Source organism: Podarcis pityusensis (genome assembly GCF_964106645.2).
Source record: "Podarcis pityusensis genome assembly, chromosome: 12".
NCBI classification, from domain to species: Eukaryota; Metazoa; Chordata; class Lepidosauria; order Squamata; family Lacertidae; genus Podarcis; species Podarcis pityusensis.
This window is the reverse complement of record NC_138037.1, coordinates 22,680,632-22,697,692: the sequence shown is the minus strand read 5'-3', so window position 1 is coordinate 22,697,692 and position 17,061 is coordinate 22,680,632. Positions and strand designations below refer to the sequence as shown.

General features: G+C 42.5%; 1 protein-coding gene and 1 long non-coding RNA gene across 5 annotated transcripts in view; one reads left to right on the top strand and one right to left on the bottom strand.

Moving 5' to 3' along the window:
* The window catches only part of LOC308459314, a 31,827-nt gene extending 26,085 nt beyond the window's left edge, over positions 1–5,742 (top strand). For both annotated transcript variants that reach the window (XR_013977992.1, XR_013977993.1), the window contains exon 3: positions 3,579–5,742. This is a non-coding gene — a long non-coding RNA (uncharacterized lncRNA). The remainder of the gene's footprint in view (positions 1–3,578) is intronic.
* A 727-nt stretch (positions 5,743–6,469) lies between these two features.
* Positions 6,470–17,061, bottom strand: part of PIP4K2A (phosphatidylinositol-5-phosphate 4-kinase type 2 alpha) — a 182,652-nt gene continuing 172,060 nt past the window's right edge. For all 3 annotated transcript variants that reach the window (XM_080974505.1, XM_080974506.1, XM_080974504.1), the window contains 4 exons: positions 15,331–15,444; positions 12,507–12,747; positions 11,254–11,357; positions 6,470–9,792 (listed from right to left, as the gene is read on the bottom strand). In XM_080974505.1, coding sequence (XP_080830631.1) covers positions 9,712–9,792; positions 11,254–11,357; positions 12,507–12,747; positions 15,331–15,444 — 540 coding nt within the window. In that variant the 3' untranslated portion in view covers positions 6,470–9,711. The remainder of the gene's footprint in view (positions 9,793–11,253; positions 11,358–12,506; positions 12,748–15,330; positions 15,445–17,061) is intronic.

The window sequence follows — 17,061 nt, the reverse complement described above, 5'->3', positions numbered from 1 at the left end:
GCTATGTCTGGTTATGCCAAAGGATCTAGCCTGGAGCCTTTCCCCAATTTGTCGTCCTCAGCCCCCCCCCTTTTTTTTTGGCAGGACAGAGATGGTCCTATGACGCTACCATGGCTTATCAAACCACTGCTCCCTCTAGCCTACAAAATGTCATCCTTGGCTGGCAGGGTAAAAGCTATTTCACAGCCCTGCCATGACCAGGGCCCCTTGAAGCTGGAACTGTAAAGGATTGAACACGGGACCCGTCTACATGTACAGAAGGCATTGTGCCCTTGGGCCACGACCTTTCCCCTAAAGTAGCTGTGACCCAAATTTGTCCGTCAGGACAATGCACGGTGAGAACATCTATTCATGGAATAATTTTTGCCTGGTATCTGTGGCGTAAGAGAGACATAAGCATTGCCTGCAAATGGGAAAGAGGCATCTCCTAGGAATACATAGGCAGGCGTGAGTAGCTGTCTGTCTGCAATTTGTTGCAGGCCTGACAGGGTCTGTTTTATGTCCTATCATTTGGGTGGCAGAAGCAAATGTGTTACCAAACCAACTCTGCATTTCATCAACTTCAGTATCCTGTTTCAGACAACGGTAGCTTACCCCCAAGAAGCTGATGTCTAACCCTTTTTTTAATTCTCCAAGGGGTTTTTTTAAAAAAAGTTTTTAAAATGCTTTAACCTGCTGCTTTTAACTGCTGATCCTACTTGTTTTGAGTTAGGTCTGATTTTGTAAGGATCTGGGCTAATTTTGATTATTGTTTCTTTCTGATGAGAGCTTCTTTGGAAACCATTTGCTTGAAAGGCGCAGTATCTACGTGCATGAAACCAAAACAAACCTTTATTTCACAGCACTGTTGAAGTCCAGCTGACAAGATCCAGTGTACTCCTCAAGATCTTTTACTTTACAAGGGTGGGGGAAATACTCGTAGTAGTGCTTCTATGCTAATCTAAGCTGCGAACACACTTGGAACATATTGCCTGTGGTTCTGGCCGTCGCAACTCAGGAGGATTATGTAGAGCTGGGACAGAGCAACTCCCCTTAAGAAGAGTTTGGATTTGATATCCTGCTTTATCACTACCCGAAGGAGTCTCAAAGCAGCTAACAATCTCCTTTCCCTTCCTCCCCCACAACAAACACTCTGTGAGGTGAGTGAGGCTGAGAGACTTCAGAGAAGTGTGACTAGCCCAAGGTCACCTAGCAGCTGCATGTGTTGGAGCGGGGAATCAAACCCAATTCACCAGATTACGAGTCAACTGCTCTTAACCACTACACCACACTGGCTCTCAAGGAAAGGTTCTTCTCTTAAGGAAAAGTTGCTGCGTTTGGGACTTTTTAGTTTAGAGATAAGGCAAGTAAGAGATGGCATGATACAGTTATAAAGTTATGCATGGCATAGAGAAAGTGGATAGAGGGAAGTTTTCTCCCCCACCCTCTCTTGTAAGACTAGAAGTTGTGGGCAATCCAATGAAGCTGAATGCTGTAGATTCACAACAGATAAAATAAAGGTACTTATGCATCTGGGATAGCTCAGTCAGTAGAGCATGAGACTCTTAACCTCAGGGTCATGCGTTCAATTCCCACGTTGGGCAAAAGATTCCCACATTGCAGGGTTGTGTGTGTGTGTGGATTAGATGGTCCTTTCCAAATCTACAGTTCTATGATTCTATGTAGTGTGTAGTTAAAGTATGGAACTCACTTCCACAAGAGACAGTGATGGCCACCAACTTCAGTGGCTTTAAAAGAGAATTAGACAAATACACGGAGGACGAGCCCATCAACAGCTGCTAGCCACAGTGGCATCATGCAGGGAATCACAGGTGGACCGAGTGCTTTTGTGCTCATGTCCAGCTTGCAGGCTTCACACAGGCACCTGGTTGGCCACTGTTAACAACAGGATGCCGGACTGGCTGGGCCACTGGCCCGACTGCACAGCCTCCTCTTACGTTCTTCTGGGCAGGCTAGTATGGGAAAATGTAGGCATTGTGCTTCACTTTTCTAAACATATAAACATTTACAGGCTGCGGCGCTCAAGTGCCAGCTGCTCATTTAGATCATTGCATTATTAGCCATGACTTCTTGCCACAGCATCCCACTACTTTGCAAACTTTTTAAGTTGTGAGTTTTAAAATAAGATTTCCTTCTCTCGAGTGTCGTACTCCATCTGTCGGATACTGAAGAAGCATGTCTCTGCAGTTTTAGCCATTTATGTTTGTTATACTTGGCAGCTTCTGTGTGATTCCCACTGGGTTTCCCACCCAGGCAAACATACAGGGGCTGGGCCTACTTAGCTCCAGAAGCAGAATGACATCAATGCAGCACCACCACCATCTTTGCAGGTTTAATGTCTGCGTAGCCAGAAAGTAATGCCCCCACTCCTCTCTCTGCAAAGCAGCAATACAATGCATCCAGCTACTATGAACATAAAGCTCTTCTCTAGCTGGCCTGATGGGTGGAGGACTCCATATTACAGTTGAAGGTCTTCTCTTAAGCTTCTCTTTAGGAACTTGCAGTGGGGATCAAGTTTGTCTCCTGCCTTATGTCATTCCACAGAAGTGTTACGAAACAAATCTAGATGTCAAGATCAAATTTAATAAAAAGCAGCCTTCTGGTTTTGAGATTAACATGTTTGCCAATTAAAACCACTCAAAATAAAACGGCAGAAATGACTGAACACATGGTAGAGACGAAAGAAAAGAGGACAAGGGGTTTTCCTAGCAAATCAAAGTGCTTTATTTTATAAAGCCTTACTCATGTCTGGAATGTGCTTTTAGAACTAGGAGGTACAAAGTGAGTTGTCCTCACCCTCTCTGAGCAGTTTAACAGTAATGAGTGACAAAGACTGTTACGGGGGGGGGGGGGGGAGATGTAATTAATTCTAAAAAAAAGAGCATATGTTAATTGGCCACAATGGAATATTTACTCTTTTATTGTAACGTGTACCTCCTATCAGTGCCCTATTAGTTCCTTTACATTCTCACCATACCTTAGAAACCACTGTTTATCGTATGAAATAAAACATTCATGTCGTGCCAGAGGAAGTGTGGATGTATGAAGGAAGAAATAAATCAAGCCAAGCCACAATTATCAATTTAAATACATAAAATGCACGATTGTACGCATACTAGCACAGAACTTTTAGCATCACTAGAAGGGGCAAGGCAAAAGCATTCAGGATAGCCTTGTATCCTGGAGATGGGCTATAGGAACTGGGCCGACATGGTGGGGTGGGTATGAGAAAAACCTGACCTATACTTCTCATAGACATGCTTCTGCCTGCTAGGAGTGAGACTTGGGTCTGCTGTGGCTTCTAATAAGCCTGTTACCTTGTCAGATAACTAAGGTGGCAGAATTGTGGACCACTGCATTCCCTTAGGAAGGGAGTTAAGCTCCCATTGCCCATGAAGACTTCAAGCACCAGGGTAGATCAACTCTAAGCTTTATTTAGGCTCCTCAGTCCCTTACCAGCATTTTGAATAAAACTTGCAGACAGGTCAACATATTTGATAACATGGCATTCTACCATATAGATGTAACTAATCACATACGGAATATAACCCTTGCATTTGGATTTCTGTCCAAAACAGGCATAAAAAGGACTGGGCCATCCTTAGGAGTTGCATGCAGCCCTGTGTATCTTCTCAGGTGATCCTGAAATCCTGAACGCCTTTGCCGCAGGAAGAACTCTAGGATTGGTAAGTCTTGCAATAAGCTTTTTTGTCTGTCTATAACGGTGTGTTAAGATAGGTCTGGAGGACAGAGTGTGCTACTGCAGCAAATACTAGTTTGCATCTTTAATACTACTGAGAGATAGAATAGCAAAGTACGGTATTTGCAAAAATACTGTGTGAGCAGAGACAGAAACATGGGAACCAGTGTAAATGCAGGACTCCCAACTATAGGCCCCATAAGGCAAAAAACAGACGAGCTGAAGCTGTAGAGACCAAAGTCAATTTATGTGCTGTGTTTGCACAAAGAAGTACGCAGAGAGAGCTTGGGGTGTGGTGGTGGAAGTGAGGTTTTGTATTCAACTTTCACTGTTCTTAGCATTTTCCTCCATCCTATGCCCAGATGCCATAAGGGCAAAATATTTATCTTTGAGCATGGGAGCAGATAACATCTTGCCCAAGTAGAGACTGAACAAGGAGAAGAGGAACTTCAAGAAGGGAAATTGGTTGTGCATTTTATGTAAATAATTATGGACTAACCAGACAGCACTAAGATTGCAACCTAGTTTCAGAAGGTACATTATTTCTGGCAGAAAGTCAAGAGCTCTGCTCATGGTGAGAATGGTGAATGAATTGCAAAGTTACAATCCTGCTTGTTACAGCAATGGGTTGGAAATAAAGGAGTGCATTTTGGACTATAGCTGCTATCAGACCCATTCAGGGATAATGGGAATTATAACCAGTGCTTTTTTTTGTAGAAAAAAAGATGCCGATACTCACCATGAAGTTGTTAAAGTGCCACACTTTTAACATTTGGGGAAAAAAGGTACTGGTACAGTCTTACCTTGGTTGTCAAACACCTTGGTACTTGTACATTTTGGCTCCCAAACGATCGAAACCCAGAAGTAAGTGTTCCAGTTTTTGAACTTTTTTTGGAAGTCAAACGTACGATGCGGCTTCCGCTATTGTTTCCGGTGCGCCTGCGCAATCAGAAGCTGTGCCTTGGTTTCCAAATGTTTCAGAAGTTGGACGGACTTCCGGAATGCATTCTGTTCGAAAACCAAGGTACGACTGTACTGTGTACCCTTAAGTACCTCCAGAAAAAGCACTGGTTATAACCCAAACATCTGGAGAACATCTGGATGGAGAAGGCTAGTCTACGGAGCATCCAGCTGTGCCACAGATGAGGTTAAGCAAGAAATACTGGTGCAACCCTATCAATGAGACTAGGAACATTTTTTATAGAAAGAGGCACTTGGTAGATCAAGAACATGTTTTGAGAGTGTCAGGGTAACAATGTCTAAAGAAAACAGTGTATAGATATAGAAATGGTGGAGTCAGTCCAAGATACAACCTTCACCCATAAACAGATATTGACCTAGAACTGATTTTTCAGTTAGATGGAATGTACAAAATACTCATTTACAGAATAGTTGGCAAATGAATGGCTCCAGAGGAACGGCTCCAAACTGGATCTGTATTTAAAATTGGAGAAAATTAAGCAAGAGGGAGAAGTGGGTAAGTTGTAGAAAATGGCAGAAAGACAAAGCAAGGAAGTGGCAAGAGATGAGACCAATATGCTCATGTTTGGGCCAGCAGGGGAAAAAGAAACAAAAAGATACAAAGCTTTGTGAATATGAATCGGTAAAAAAAAAAAAAAGGAAATACATTGGCCTGGTTCACACATGATGGTAAGCCAAACTATGACTAACTGGGAGCACACAAAGATGCTGGGCCTCAGAGAGGAGCTCACACCTACTTTGCTCCTTTCTCCATCCTTTCAGCACAGTGTGGCACAGAAGGAAACAGATACTTTTGGCTTAGTGTGACATTCAGAGACTCCAGACCACATTGGATGATCTCTAACCATAGACAACCTGTGACTATAGGCCATGGTTAAGGAAGAGATACCGTATTTTTCACTCTATAAGACGCACCTAGTTTTTGGAAGACGAAAACAAGAAAAAAATATTCTGAATCTCAGAAGCCAGAACAGCAAGAGGGATTGCTGCGCAGTGAAAGCAGCAATCCCTCTTGCTCTTTCTGGCTTCTGGGATAGCTGCGCAGCCTGCACTCGCTCTGTAAGACGTGCACACATTTCCCCTTACTTTTTAGGAGGGAAAAAGTGAGTCTTATAGAGCAAAAAATATGGTATCTTGACCATGATTCTAGGTTCAGACAACAAACTAAGATCCCATCTCTACGATGTCCTTAAGACAGTATGATACCACTTTAAACAGCTGTGGCTCCCCCCAAAGAATCCTAGGAAGTGTAGTTTGTTGTGGGTGCAGAGAGTTGTTAGGAGACCCCCTGGTCCGCTCATCAAGCTGCAGTTCTCAGTCATTTAACAGTCAATCCCCCCTTCCCAGGAAACTCAGAATTTAAATGCATAGTGAGGATGAGGCCTAAGCCAAATCTTACTTTAGTTGTTACCCCAAGCAAAACGGACTGGGAAACAGCAAAAGGGGTGCAAGGTCCCCTCCAGATGCCACATATTTGCGCAGGTCTGGCAAATCATAGTTTGGTTTAGTGTGGCGTACAAACAAGGACGCTACACAACGTTTATCATGTTTGGAAGCAACTAAGTAACACTTGTGTTGCTTGTGGCACCCGAGAGAAAAGGGAGAAAAGCAACATGCTGTTAGGACTAGTAAGGTACCTCTGTTGCCCTAGCTGCACACTCAGGCACAGGATACAAGGCAGCAAATTGCAATGCAGGTCATTAAGGAAGATCTGCTGGGAAACCTGCTAGCACAGGGTTGGGGTGGTGAGAATTGTTTATAATAGCACAACAAGTGAAGAGACACATCTAGCGGCACAGTAGAAATTAGTTAAGTTTATTTATAATCCTGAAAAGTCACTGGTGGTAGCATTTGTTGTGACAGTCCACCCAAGTATACAGTATATATAATACATCCAATCGTACCAATAGAGATTCAGGTGAGAAAAGAGATGGCCATTTATTTGGTGAAGCATTTTCCTTAGACTCTTCAGCTAGGTGGAGCTCTATAAACTTACAATGGTGCGCCGTCCATTTGGGGGGTACGTTTGCAGTGACTGGGAATTTCAGAGACTATTACGTCACAAAACAGAAAATGAAACCCCAAAAAAATTTGTTCAAAGTAATGTCTCTCAAGGGTAGTAGGACGTGTGTGGAAAGTGCATGACCTACCCCTTGTCAACGACTTGACAACCATTCCTTGCATCAACCTGAAAAGTGTTTTTGTAATCTATCCCAAACTGGAGCCTCAGTAAGACAGAAGCTACAGCTATTCCAAGATGTTGGACAAACTACGGTTACTAAAGAAATTTGCCATCCAGATTTGGAACAGCTGACTTTTAAAGAGGGGGTACCGCCATCTGCATTGAGGAACAGTGTCGTGGGGCAGGATAGCTGAAAATAATGCCAACATAGGTCACATCTGGCAACCAATGTGCCCCTTTCGTATCAGATAGTACATGGGGTAGATGAGTCTAAAAAGCCTGGGTCACAAATTTTCACATCCCTCTAGCTGCTATGATCAAACTACGCCTCCTGGTGTATATATTTTTCTCTAGGAGGCTTATGGGCATTATTTTCAGCTCTCCTACCCCACTACAGGAACGAGTTGGTCATTAACATTATAAATATATCAAAGGGGAAGGAGAACTCAGGTGGTGAGAAACCGATGTGGGGCTGTGCCTTTTGCCTCGCAGTCACTAATAGCTTGGCTGGGAAGTATGCCCAAACAGCAGGAGGGAAAGGAGACAACAGCACTGATGAGATGCAACATAGGAAGTTGCCTTATATTGAGCCAGGCCGCTGGTCCATCTAGCTCAGTACTGTCTACACGGACTGGCAGACGCTCTCCAGGGTTTCAGACATCTTTCCCAGAGATGGTAGGGATTGGACTGAAGACCTTTTGCGGGCAGAGTGGGTATTCCAACACTTAGTTATGGACCTCTCCCCACACACAAAGAGAGAGTTGCCAAAAAGGATCAGCAGTTTGGGTTAACTTATTGTGGATAGAAGGTCTTAAAAGGTCAGTGTAAATCTCAACATCCATCTGTTTTCGCATAGCAACAGGGCCTTTTAAAGCATCCAAGAATGTTGTGGGTCAAAAGCAAGAGGGAAGGAGATTGCTTTTAATAACTGAGAATCCCATCACTCTTTAAGATTCATTATCTTCGGTGGGAAAATAAAACCGAATTAGATACGTTTTTTAAAAAGGTAACACAGCCTTGGATAGCTCAGTTGGTAGAGCAATGAGACTCTTAATCTCAGGGTCTGGGGGGGTGTTGAACCCCATGTTGGGCAAAAGATTCCTGCATTTCAGGGGGTTGGACTTGCAGTCCTTTCTAATTCTATGATCACAGTCCTGTTGAAATATTGTACAGTGTAACAAGGATATATTGCCTTTGGCTGCATGAGAGCAAGATCAGCTTATGTTTTATCAGAGTTCTCTGAAGCCAACTATACATATTTATGCTCAGCTGCAAGCTTAACAGAACTGACATTAAGTAAGTGGAAAAGGCAACCTGGAATTTGTGGAACAAGCTTTACGTTGCAGAGTGGGAGAGAGAGAGAGTGGTTTATTTTTTGAGTTGCCCATGAATGTCTGTTTCAACATATAATTTTTTTAAAGGCACAATTTTAGCACAGTGTAATAAGTAGAGAATAGTAGTTTTAAGCATATCTAATTCTGACGTCCTCAAAGTTTGGAACCTTCCCCCCGCCCCCAAGTGATCTGAGGTTTTTCAAAACAGGTTATAGGCGACAACATAATTTTAGGCAAATCAATTAACACAGCATTGTTTGGAGCAACAGAGCTAATTAGGTAATAAAAATGCCATATAAAGTAACCTCAAAACAACCTGTCACCATGGACTGCAAAAATATTTTCTATCATGGAGGTGAATTGAATATGCATTTGGGTACATTACTGCATATTATACTTCAAGAAATTACTTCATCTGTACTGCAAAATAACTTTACATGTAAACTTCAGATTCACATACTGTGACATACTCAAAGCATCCCTGTTTTCCTATTAATGTAAACAGTAAAATTTAGGGCTTAAAAAAAGAATATTTTAATAAAATATTAAAAACAGCACAATGTAAGCATTTAAATGTCTCGGTTTTGATCAGTTACAGGTGAACAGACTTTCCTATTCCTTTGTTCATGTGGTGGAAAATGCTATTATTGCCCAAAATGATTGATTTCTTCCAAAAAAGCATCATTGATTTCCTTTGTAGTACACTCAGCTCCTATACGATAAACATACAGTGTAAAATCTTCATGTAACATGACAATTAAACAGTCTTAATGTTCCTGCTCCACCTCCCTCAAAATATGTCTACCCTTGGCAAAGAACACACAGCATGATTATGACATTAGATTTTGGTAAAACAAGAGCCAGACCTCTGAATTGCTGGAAGACTTATTTCCTGTTGCAATGGGCCAATTTAATTAAATGAAAAAGGTGCCAACAGGAAAGCTTCCGGCATAAGGAGCTTATGATGTTTCTATTTTCAAAGAGTGCCAACATGCAGGGTAGTTAAGTGTAACATTTGCAGTAAGGTCCTAGTCATCATCGCCACCAAATACTGTGTTGCACCTCTCAGCTCAAAACATAAACTGATCCACAGTTTAGTTTCGACACCAATATTGTAGAACTTAACATGCATATAATGCCTTCCTCCCCACCCACCTCTAACCATTCATTCCAGCTCAGCTAGTATTCACGGAGTGTTGTTGCAATGCACACCGAGTAAGAAGCTGATCTATTTTAGTTATTATTAGTTAATTTATATTTGTTTCTGCACACACTCACACGCACGCACACACGCATCAGAAATAGCTAGAACTATGCTGGGCATAAATCAGGCAGCTGTTAAAGCGAGTATTTCACCCCAGTCAGTCATCTTTGCCAGCAGATGTAAACAAGGGGGCTGCCTTCTGCAAGATAGCACTTTGAGAGTTCCTTTTAAAAGAAGCTTTTTATCCCTTACACACTTGTAGCCATTGCTGCTGTTCCCAGACCTTGTATCTGTCCAATGGAACATTAGGTTACGTCAAGATGTTGGCAATAAAGTCCAAGAACCGCTTTGAATACTGTTCGGGATTCACTGTTGAAATCTCTGCACCAGCCTGAAAAAGCAAGACGCAGCTTAAGAACAATTGGCTTGTTGTGGCAGGAGATGCGTTCATGATGTCCATGTCACAAAACACACACTATGGTAACCATGGTATTGAGGAGGAGGACAGCAAAAGTAAAAATCCAGACACTGCCCTAAAACAAAGCACCCTGGGGGAGTGCCAGTGCCTTGCAAGTGATGACTCTTGAAGTTGTGCTACCCAGTCATCCAAGCCCCTCCTACCTCTCTGACTCTTTTCCAGCTTGATTCATAGTTATCTTTGTCCAGAGCTTTGCCTTTTACTTTCAGGTTTCTTTTCTGCCATCCTTTCTTCCGCCCACCCTCCCTTCCATATCACCATTCTTGTCTGCCCTCTCCCCAATATTTTCTTCAAAATGGCGCCCCTGAGCAGCAGTTTATGTTTGTGTGAACTCAATATTGTGTGATCTCCCCTATCAGTACCAGCAAGTCATGACTGACTTCCCATGGTAAGCATAAGGCTGTTGGGGGGCGGTGGTGGCAGAGGGCGGCTGTATCTCTAAATTCATGTTATCTGAGAAATGCCGCAGGTGTGACTGGCTCCTCCAGCATGAACTCAAAATTCGCAATGCAGCCACTTGTCTAAAAATGCTGGTGATCTCTAATGTTGAACTAGGGCTGGGCGATATCTTGGTATATGATCCAAAACCAGAATGCGGCAGCTAGACTGGTGACTGGGAGCGGCCGCCAGGATCACATAACACTGGTCCTGAGAGATCTTCATTGGCTCCCAGTACGTTTCCGAGCACAATTCAAAGTGTTGGTGCTGAGCTTTAAAGCCCTAAACGGCCTCGGTCCTGTATACCTGAAGGAGCATCTCCACCCCCATCGTTCAGCTCGGACACTGAGATCCAGCGGTGAGGGCCTTCTGGTGGTTCCCTCATTGCGAGAAGTGAGGTTACAGGGAACCAGACAGAGGGCCTTCTCAGTAGTGGCACCTGCCCTGTGGAACGCCCTCCCACCAGATGTGAAGGAAATAAGAAGCTATCTTATCTTTAAAAGACATCTGAAGGCAGCCCTGTTTAGGGAATATTTAATATTTAATGCTGTATTGTTTTTAACACTCGATTGGAAGCTGCCCAAAGTGGCTGGGGAAACTCAGCCAGATGGGCGGGGTATAAATAATAAATAATAATAATAATTATACTGGTTTTGAAGTCCATATCATGCTATTGGTTTTATAATTTTTGACCTGGCAAAATATCACAAATCATGATGTGTGTGTGAGAGAGAGCACACTATGCAAAAATCACAGTGTGGGAAAAACTGTGAAGCCAGCCTCTGTATAGCTCCATCCTTATTTCAGACATTGTGATATCTCAGTATATCACGGTGTTTAGCTGGTGATATATTGCGAAGTTGAAAACCAGGTATTGCCCAGCCGTTACGTGAACATAACTGACTAAGTTGGAATATATACATCAATGAAACTTACGCCGTGTTTGACGGTTTTTGCAGCATGGGCAGCTTTCTTTTTTGCATCGTAATGAGTAAGAATATCAATGATGGCCATAAAGTATACCTCCTTCCTGGGTGCATCTGTGAAAGAAATTCATAGTACTGAAAATAATACACATATTTGTAGCCAAGAGATTAAGCAACTCTGTGGAAGCAAGTTGGAAGTTATTCTGGTGGTAGACCTTTGCCCCTCTAATAGTGTCTTAAAAACCATACGTCAAAGAGCATATGTGAGTCCTAGAAATCTTTTCACTCTTTGGTAATTGATTAAGGGGTAAGAAAGATAGATAACACTTATCAGTGGAGAGAGAGGGGAAAGTGTGGGTGCACTTTGCTGCAATTGCAAGCAAGCACAATTAAAGTGACTGCAGAATTAAAACTTCCACACCATAACTTGCAGTTTTCAAGTTTTTGGATGAAGGAGTGAATTTGTAAGGACCTTAACACTTTGCTTAAATATTTTAAATTTGCTTTTGAATTTTTTTTAACACATTTATAAACCGCTTCATAGCCTGAGGTCATCAAGGTGACCTACAAGAATATTTAAAAAATGAGATAAAATGCTCATTTTTTAATCTTCCACGTATATAGACTAGAAGAAAAAAATCTGTAGTACCATGATGAGTTTTTGCCACCACTTAAAACCTCGTCTTTTCACCCTGTCCTTTGGCTGAATTCTCTCACTCCCACACTTTGCAATTTTATTTGTAGTAAGTGCTGCGGGTTGTTTGATGGGGATTTTAAGTGTGTAGTAAGATTTCAACTTGTTTAAAATGTTTTAATTGTTGTTCTATATCAGCTTTGGTAGGTATATTGCCCACAGCACAATGTAAAAATCTAAACAGAGAACCTCTGTTTCTTTTGTCAAGCAAGGTGTATTTGCCAGTGTAAAGAACTGTCCAATGTCTGTGCAGTCATTATCCAAGACACCAGCTCAGAATCTCTATCTTTCTGTAGCATTTAGCAATATAGCTGGCTAATGCAGTATTGTAGTCATTTATAAGTGAACTGCTTTTACTGTATTCAGACAATACCTAATAATGACATGTATCAGAGCCATGCGTTGAAGATCCCTTACCCCCCTCCAAAAAGTTTTTAAAATCCTACTATAGATGAGCAATTGATAATTGGGCATCATGCTTTTTTGCTTTGGTGGGAGTTTTCTTTCCTTCTAGAGACTCGGAGACTGATGCAAGAATTGAAATATCTCCCATGTCTAAATATACTTACTTTCATGGCATTTTATTCCATAAACATCAATGGTTGGATCGAATTCTCCTGGAGCTAAAGGCTGCAAGCTGTTGAGTGTATTTCCTGGGCTATCTGGAGGCGTTCCAACAGGATGAGCCCCATCGCTTTCTCCTTCCTCTTCATCGTTCTCTTCGTATTCAACCTCCTCCTGTTCTGCTCTCTCAACATCATGAATTCCAACCAGCAAGCTGTAGTCCATGAGTTTCAACTGAGCAAGGAACTTCGAAGGCAACAATAAAAGAAGGTCAGTTACCAAGGGGTAGAAAATCCCAAGATCCAGCTGGGTGGGGGTGGGAAAAGGTAACTATTTTCTACTGCAACAGGCTTACTTGAGTGAAAGCCAAAATAGGAAGCTTCAGTGGAAAACAAGTGGGATTCTTCAAGTCTGATATATTTTATGCATGGCACGAAAGGAGAAACACGACAGTTTCCCTAGCTATAATTTGGATTTGAGGTTTTATTTTTTGCTTTGAGAAGTCGAGCAGAACGTTGCTTAAGAGAACTTTCTACCTCTTACATATTGCTAGAACTAGGAAACCAGCCAATGAAATTGACTGGCAGCAGATTCTGGACAGACGAAAGCAAACAATTCTTCACACAACTCACAATTTAGTGACAGAATGAGTGTATGGATGGTCACTAGCTCAGGTAAAATCCATCCATCAATTGATGGCTAAATAGAACCTCCCTATCCAGAAGCAGTATGATGGGTCACAGCAGTGGAGAAGATTGTTTCCTCCATGCCTTTTGTAGGCTTTTCAGCAGGCTATTGGTTTGTCTCTGTGGGATACTGAATGCTCTGGCTAACAGGACTTAGATACTGTAGTCATTTATAAGTGAATTTTCCTTAGTAGGAAAATTCTTGTAATCACCATGTCTGAAACTTGCAGAATTCACTAACCATTGTTTAAAAGCAAAATAGTATGGAACTAATGTATTTGTACCTAAATGTCGGTGAGACACAGGCTTCATTTCCCACAAGCTCCAATGATCCCACTGTTTGCATATGTACACAAGGGGGATGCCATACAGTGACCACAGCTTCTGTACAGGAGTCTGCAAAACTGCATCCTAGTGTGCCTAAGGCTCTGAACACATGATCTGTACCCTGCAACTAGATCATGCACTCAAAGCCTATATATCCCGCTCCAAGAGTACATTCTGCCTGGACCATGTGCATGAACAGTGACTGGGTGGGGGCAAAATTGAACTGGTGAAGCAAGGCAGAAGAGCCAAATTTATGCTGCTTTAAGAAATGCTTTGTTACATGACAACTTTCAATAAAAGAATGCCAGCTGCAAGGAAAACAGATTTGGCAGATCAATGTGGAGAGTACATCCTCAGTCTATGTAATGTTCATCATGTGCACTGCTTGATTTACTTAAAACCCCCCCCAAAACTAATAGGTAAGGTGAGGGGATGCAGAAGGGGGCTTTTAACCCTTTGCTCCTGCCACTGTCCAACCCTCCCTTTCAATTTGCCAACCCTCCCTTTCAATTTGCCATGTTGCAACTAGTTGGATCCTTAAAGACAAGGCTGCAGCAGTGCAATAATTTGATATACATTAGACGGCTGCCATGAAGGCTTGTTAAGCATCTTGGCCCCATCCCAGCTGCATGCAACTGAAAAGCCACACTGAATAATCAAGCAAACTCAGAAGCTGAGTGCAGAGTTTCCAGAAGAACTGGACTCTAAGGAAGCAAAGCCGTGATTCAGAGAGTCCCTGCTATAAACATAAATCAAAGATTAAAACTGATTTGAAACTGAATTACATTCAACTAAATATATTGGGGTAAATTTAAGTATTTTGTGAGCACAGTTACTGCTCTTAGCATGCCCTCCCCCCAAAAAATAAGAATGTGAAAGATAAAACCAAGATTCAATTCTAGTTTTCCATTATCACCGTGGCATGCCAAACCACTACACAATAATTGCCTACATACACAATTTAATGATCCTTCAATATGAATTCTAATCAATGCCACAGAAGCCACTCCAAACACAATTACATGACTGACCTTCCAAGAATCTGCCATACTTAAAATAGCAGAAAATGCAATTTTACCCCTATTTCAGAGGCACATCAAGTGTTTACGGAGCATTTTAACAGTTCAAGATGCAGTGCCATGAATATTAAAAGCAACAGAAGCAACATTTGTGCTTTCCCCCCTGATGCTAGTTTACACCATCAGCTTAAGGGAAGTACTAGCCTGCCCCAGCCTCAGCATTCCTCCTGTAAATAGACCATGGCTCTAATCCCCCTTTATCTCCTCGTTTCAGAGGTTTCCAACCTTTTTGACCCAGTGGATGCATTTTGAACTTTGAGAAAGTGCCATGAGCACCAGTCATGAAATGGCGCTGCAGAGTCATGGCACACCATAAAATGACTGCTGTGGGGCTTTCGTGCAATGGCTGCCACATCTAAGAGAGCAGAAAAAGAGACAGAATCATGAATTGGTGCAGGCATGCCACCCCATCGAGGGGGGAGGAAAGGCACCTTTATCAGGAATTTTCATTGATAGCTTTTGTGGGTACCATGAGAAGAACTGGCAGGTGCACTGGCATCCCTGAACATTGGATGGGTGCCCTCCGTAACAAATTGTTCTCATGAAAAAACACCAGCAAAATCCCTGTTACAATCGGGAGGACAAATAATTTACTGGTCACTATAACATTTATTTGCAGTATTTTGCAATATTGAATTGGTGGGGTAAATCTGCCTAGGAGGTCTCACTACAATAGTCACTATGGCTTTTGCTAAGTGTGATGAGCTTCAGAGCTGACCAGGCAAGCAACCCCTTACCTCAACATCCTTTTTAAGCTTTTCAAGGAACATCTTTTTGTTCGTTTCATCAATATAAATCTTCTGGCCATCGTTGATGAAGTCGTTGTCTTTGAATGTCGGCAGTTCTTTGGCCTGAAACGGACAAGAGAAAGCTGGCACATAAAAACCGTTTCAAAACAATGAGCCCAGTGAAACAAGCAATGAAAACAAGGAATTTCCTGATCAAAAGCGCAAGGGAGTATTTCAGAGCTATCCAAAATGTGAATAGCCACAAGGGGGCACAAATGAGCTACGGCTCCAGTGCACACAAGTAATGATTCTAAATGTAAGGAACAGAGCATCGTATTTTCCCATTTAATTGAGACCTTGTTTGCTTTTATGACCGATTTGATTAAGTTAAGCCATTTTAGAGTATTTACAGTAAAAAAGGAAACGTGTTGCTCATCTGCAAGACCAGCCTTCACCTTGTCAAGAGTCGTTGCACACACATCTGTTTTGTCAGAAGTCTAGCACAAGAAAGAGGTGTGGGGCTCAGCGCACTCTCCATCAAAACGCCCCACAAATGCTGCACATCCAAAGGGCCCAATTCTGATACGCTGCTCCCCAATTAACTATGGTATAGGGCAGTGCCAGATTTACGAAAAAGTAATCAAGCTATAGCTTAGGGCCCCACTCTCTTGGGGGCCCCCAAAAAATCTAAAGGAAAAAAAACTGGATGTACATTTCCAAAAGATAAAAAACAAATAAATAAAACCTACATACAGCAACAGTATTTTGTGTTGTGTAGGCTCCTATGATGTAAGTAATGGGCCCCGCCTGCTATATAAACTTAGGGCCTCATCAAACCTAAATCCAGCCCCGGTATAGGGAGATCAGGAGCAGGTGTCATGAATCATGTGCTTCCTCACCACTGCCACCACACACAGCACTGGGAGAAGCCACACTTCCACCCCTGATGTCAGAAGTCTGTGGGTCCTCAGATGATGTTGAACTACAACTCCCATCACCCCTAGCTAGCAAGGCCAGAGCTCAGGGATGATGGGAGTTGTAGTCCAACATCATCTGGGGACCCACAGGTTGAGAACCGCTGCCCTAAGACATGGGTAGGCAAACTAAGGCCTGGGGGCCGGATCCGGTTCAGTCGCCTTCTAAATCTGGCCTGCGGGCAATACAGGAATCAGCATGTTTTTACATGAGTAGAATGTGTCCTTTTATTTAAAATACATCTCTGGGTTGCTTGTGGGGCCTGCCAGGTATTTTTACATGAGTAGAATGCGTCCTTTTATTAAAAATGCACCTCTGGGTTATTTGTGGAGCATTCCTTCTTTTTTTCTTTCAAAATATAGTCCAGCCCCCCACAAGGTCTGAGGGACAGTGGACTGACCCCCTGCTGAAAAAGTTTGCAGACCCCTGCCCTAAGAGATATCTGGCTAAAGCATGTTGGATTGAATAGCTGTACTATGCCCAAGGTTAGTCAAAAAGTTAAAGGCATGCTAGGTAGCTTTCCAACTTGTTTTCTAGGTATGCCAATTTAAGACATACATACAAGTTAATGTGAAGCTTCAGTGGCCTGGTTCACTGCTTTGCTCCTCCTAAGCCCTTTTTTTATTCCCATACTGCGCTGAGCTAAGCCCAGATTTGGCTTAGTGTTTCAGCCAAAAATGGCTTTGTGGTGAAGCTCTCCTCACTGAACCACAAGCTGTAGCCAATGTTTATGTGAACCAGGTCACTGTAACAAAGACAAAGCAT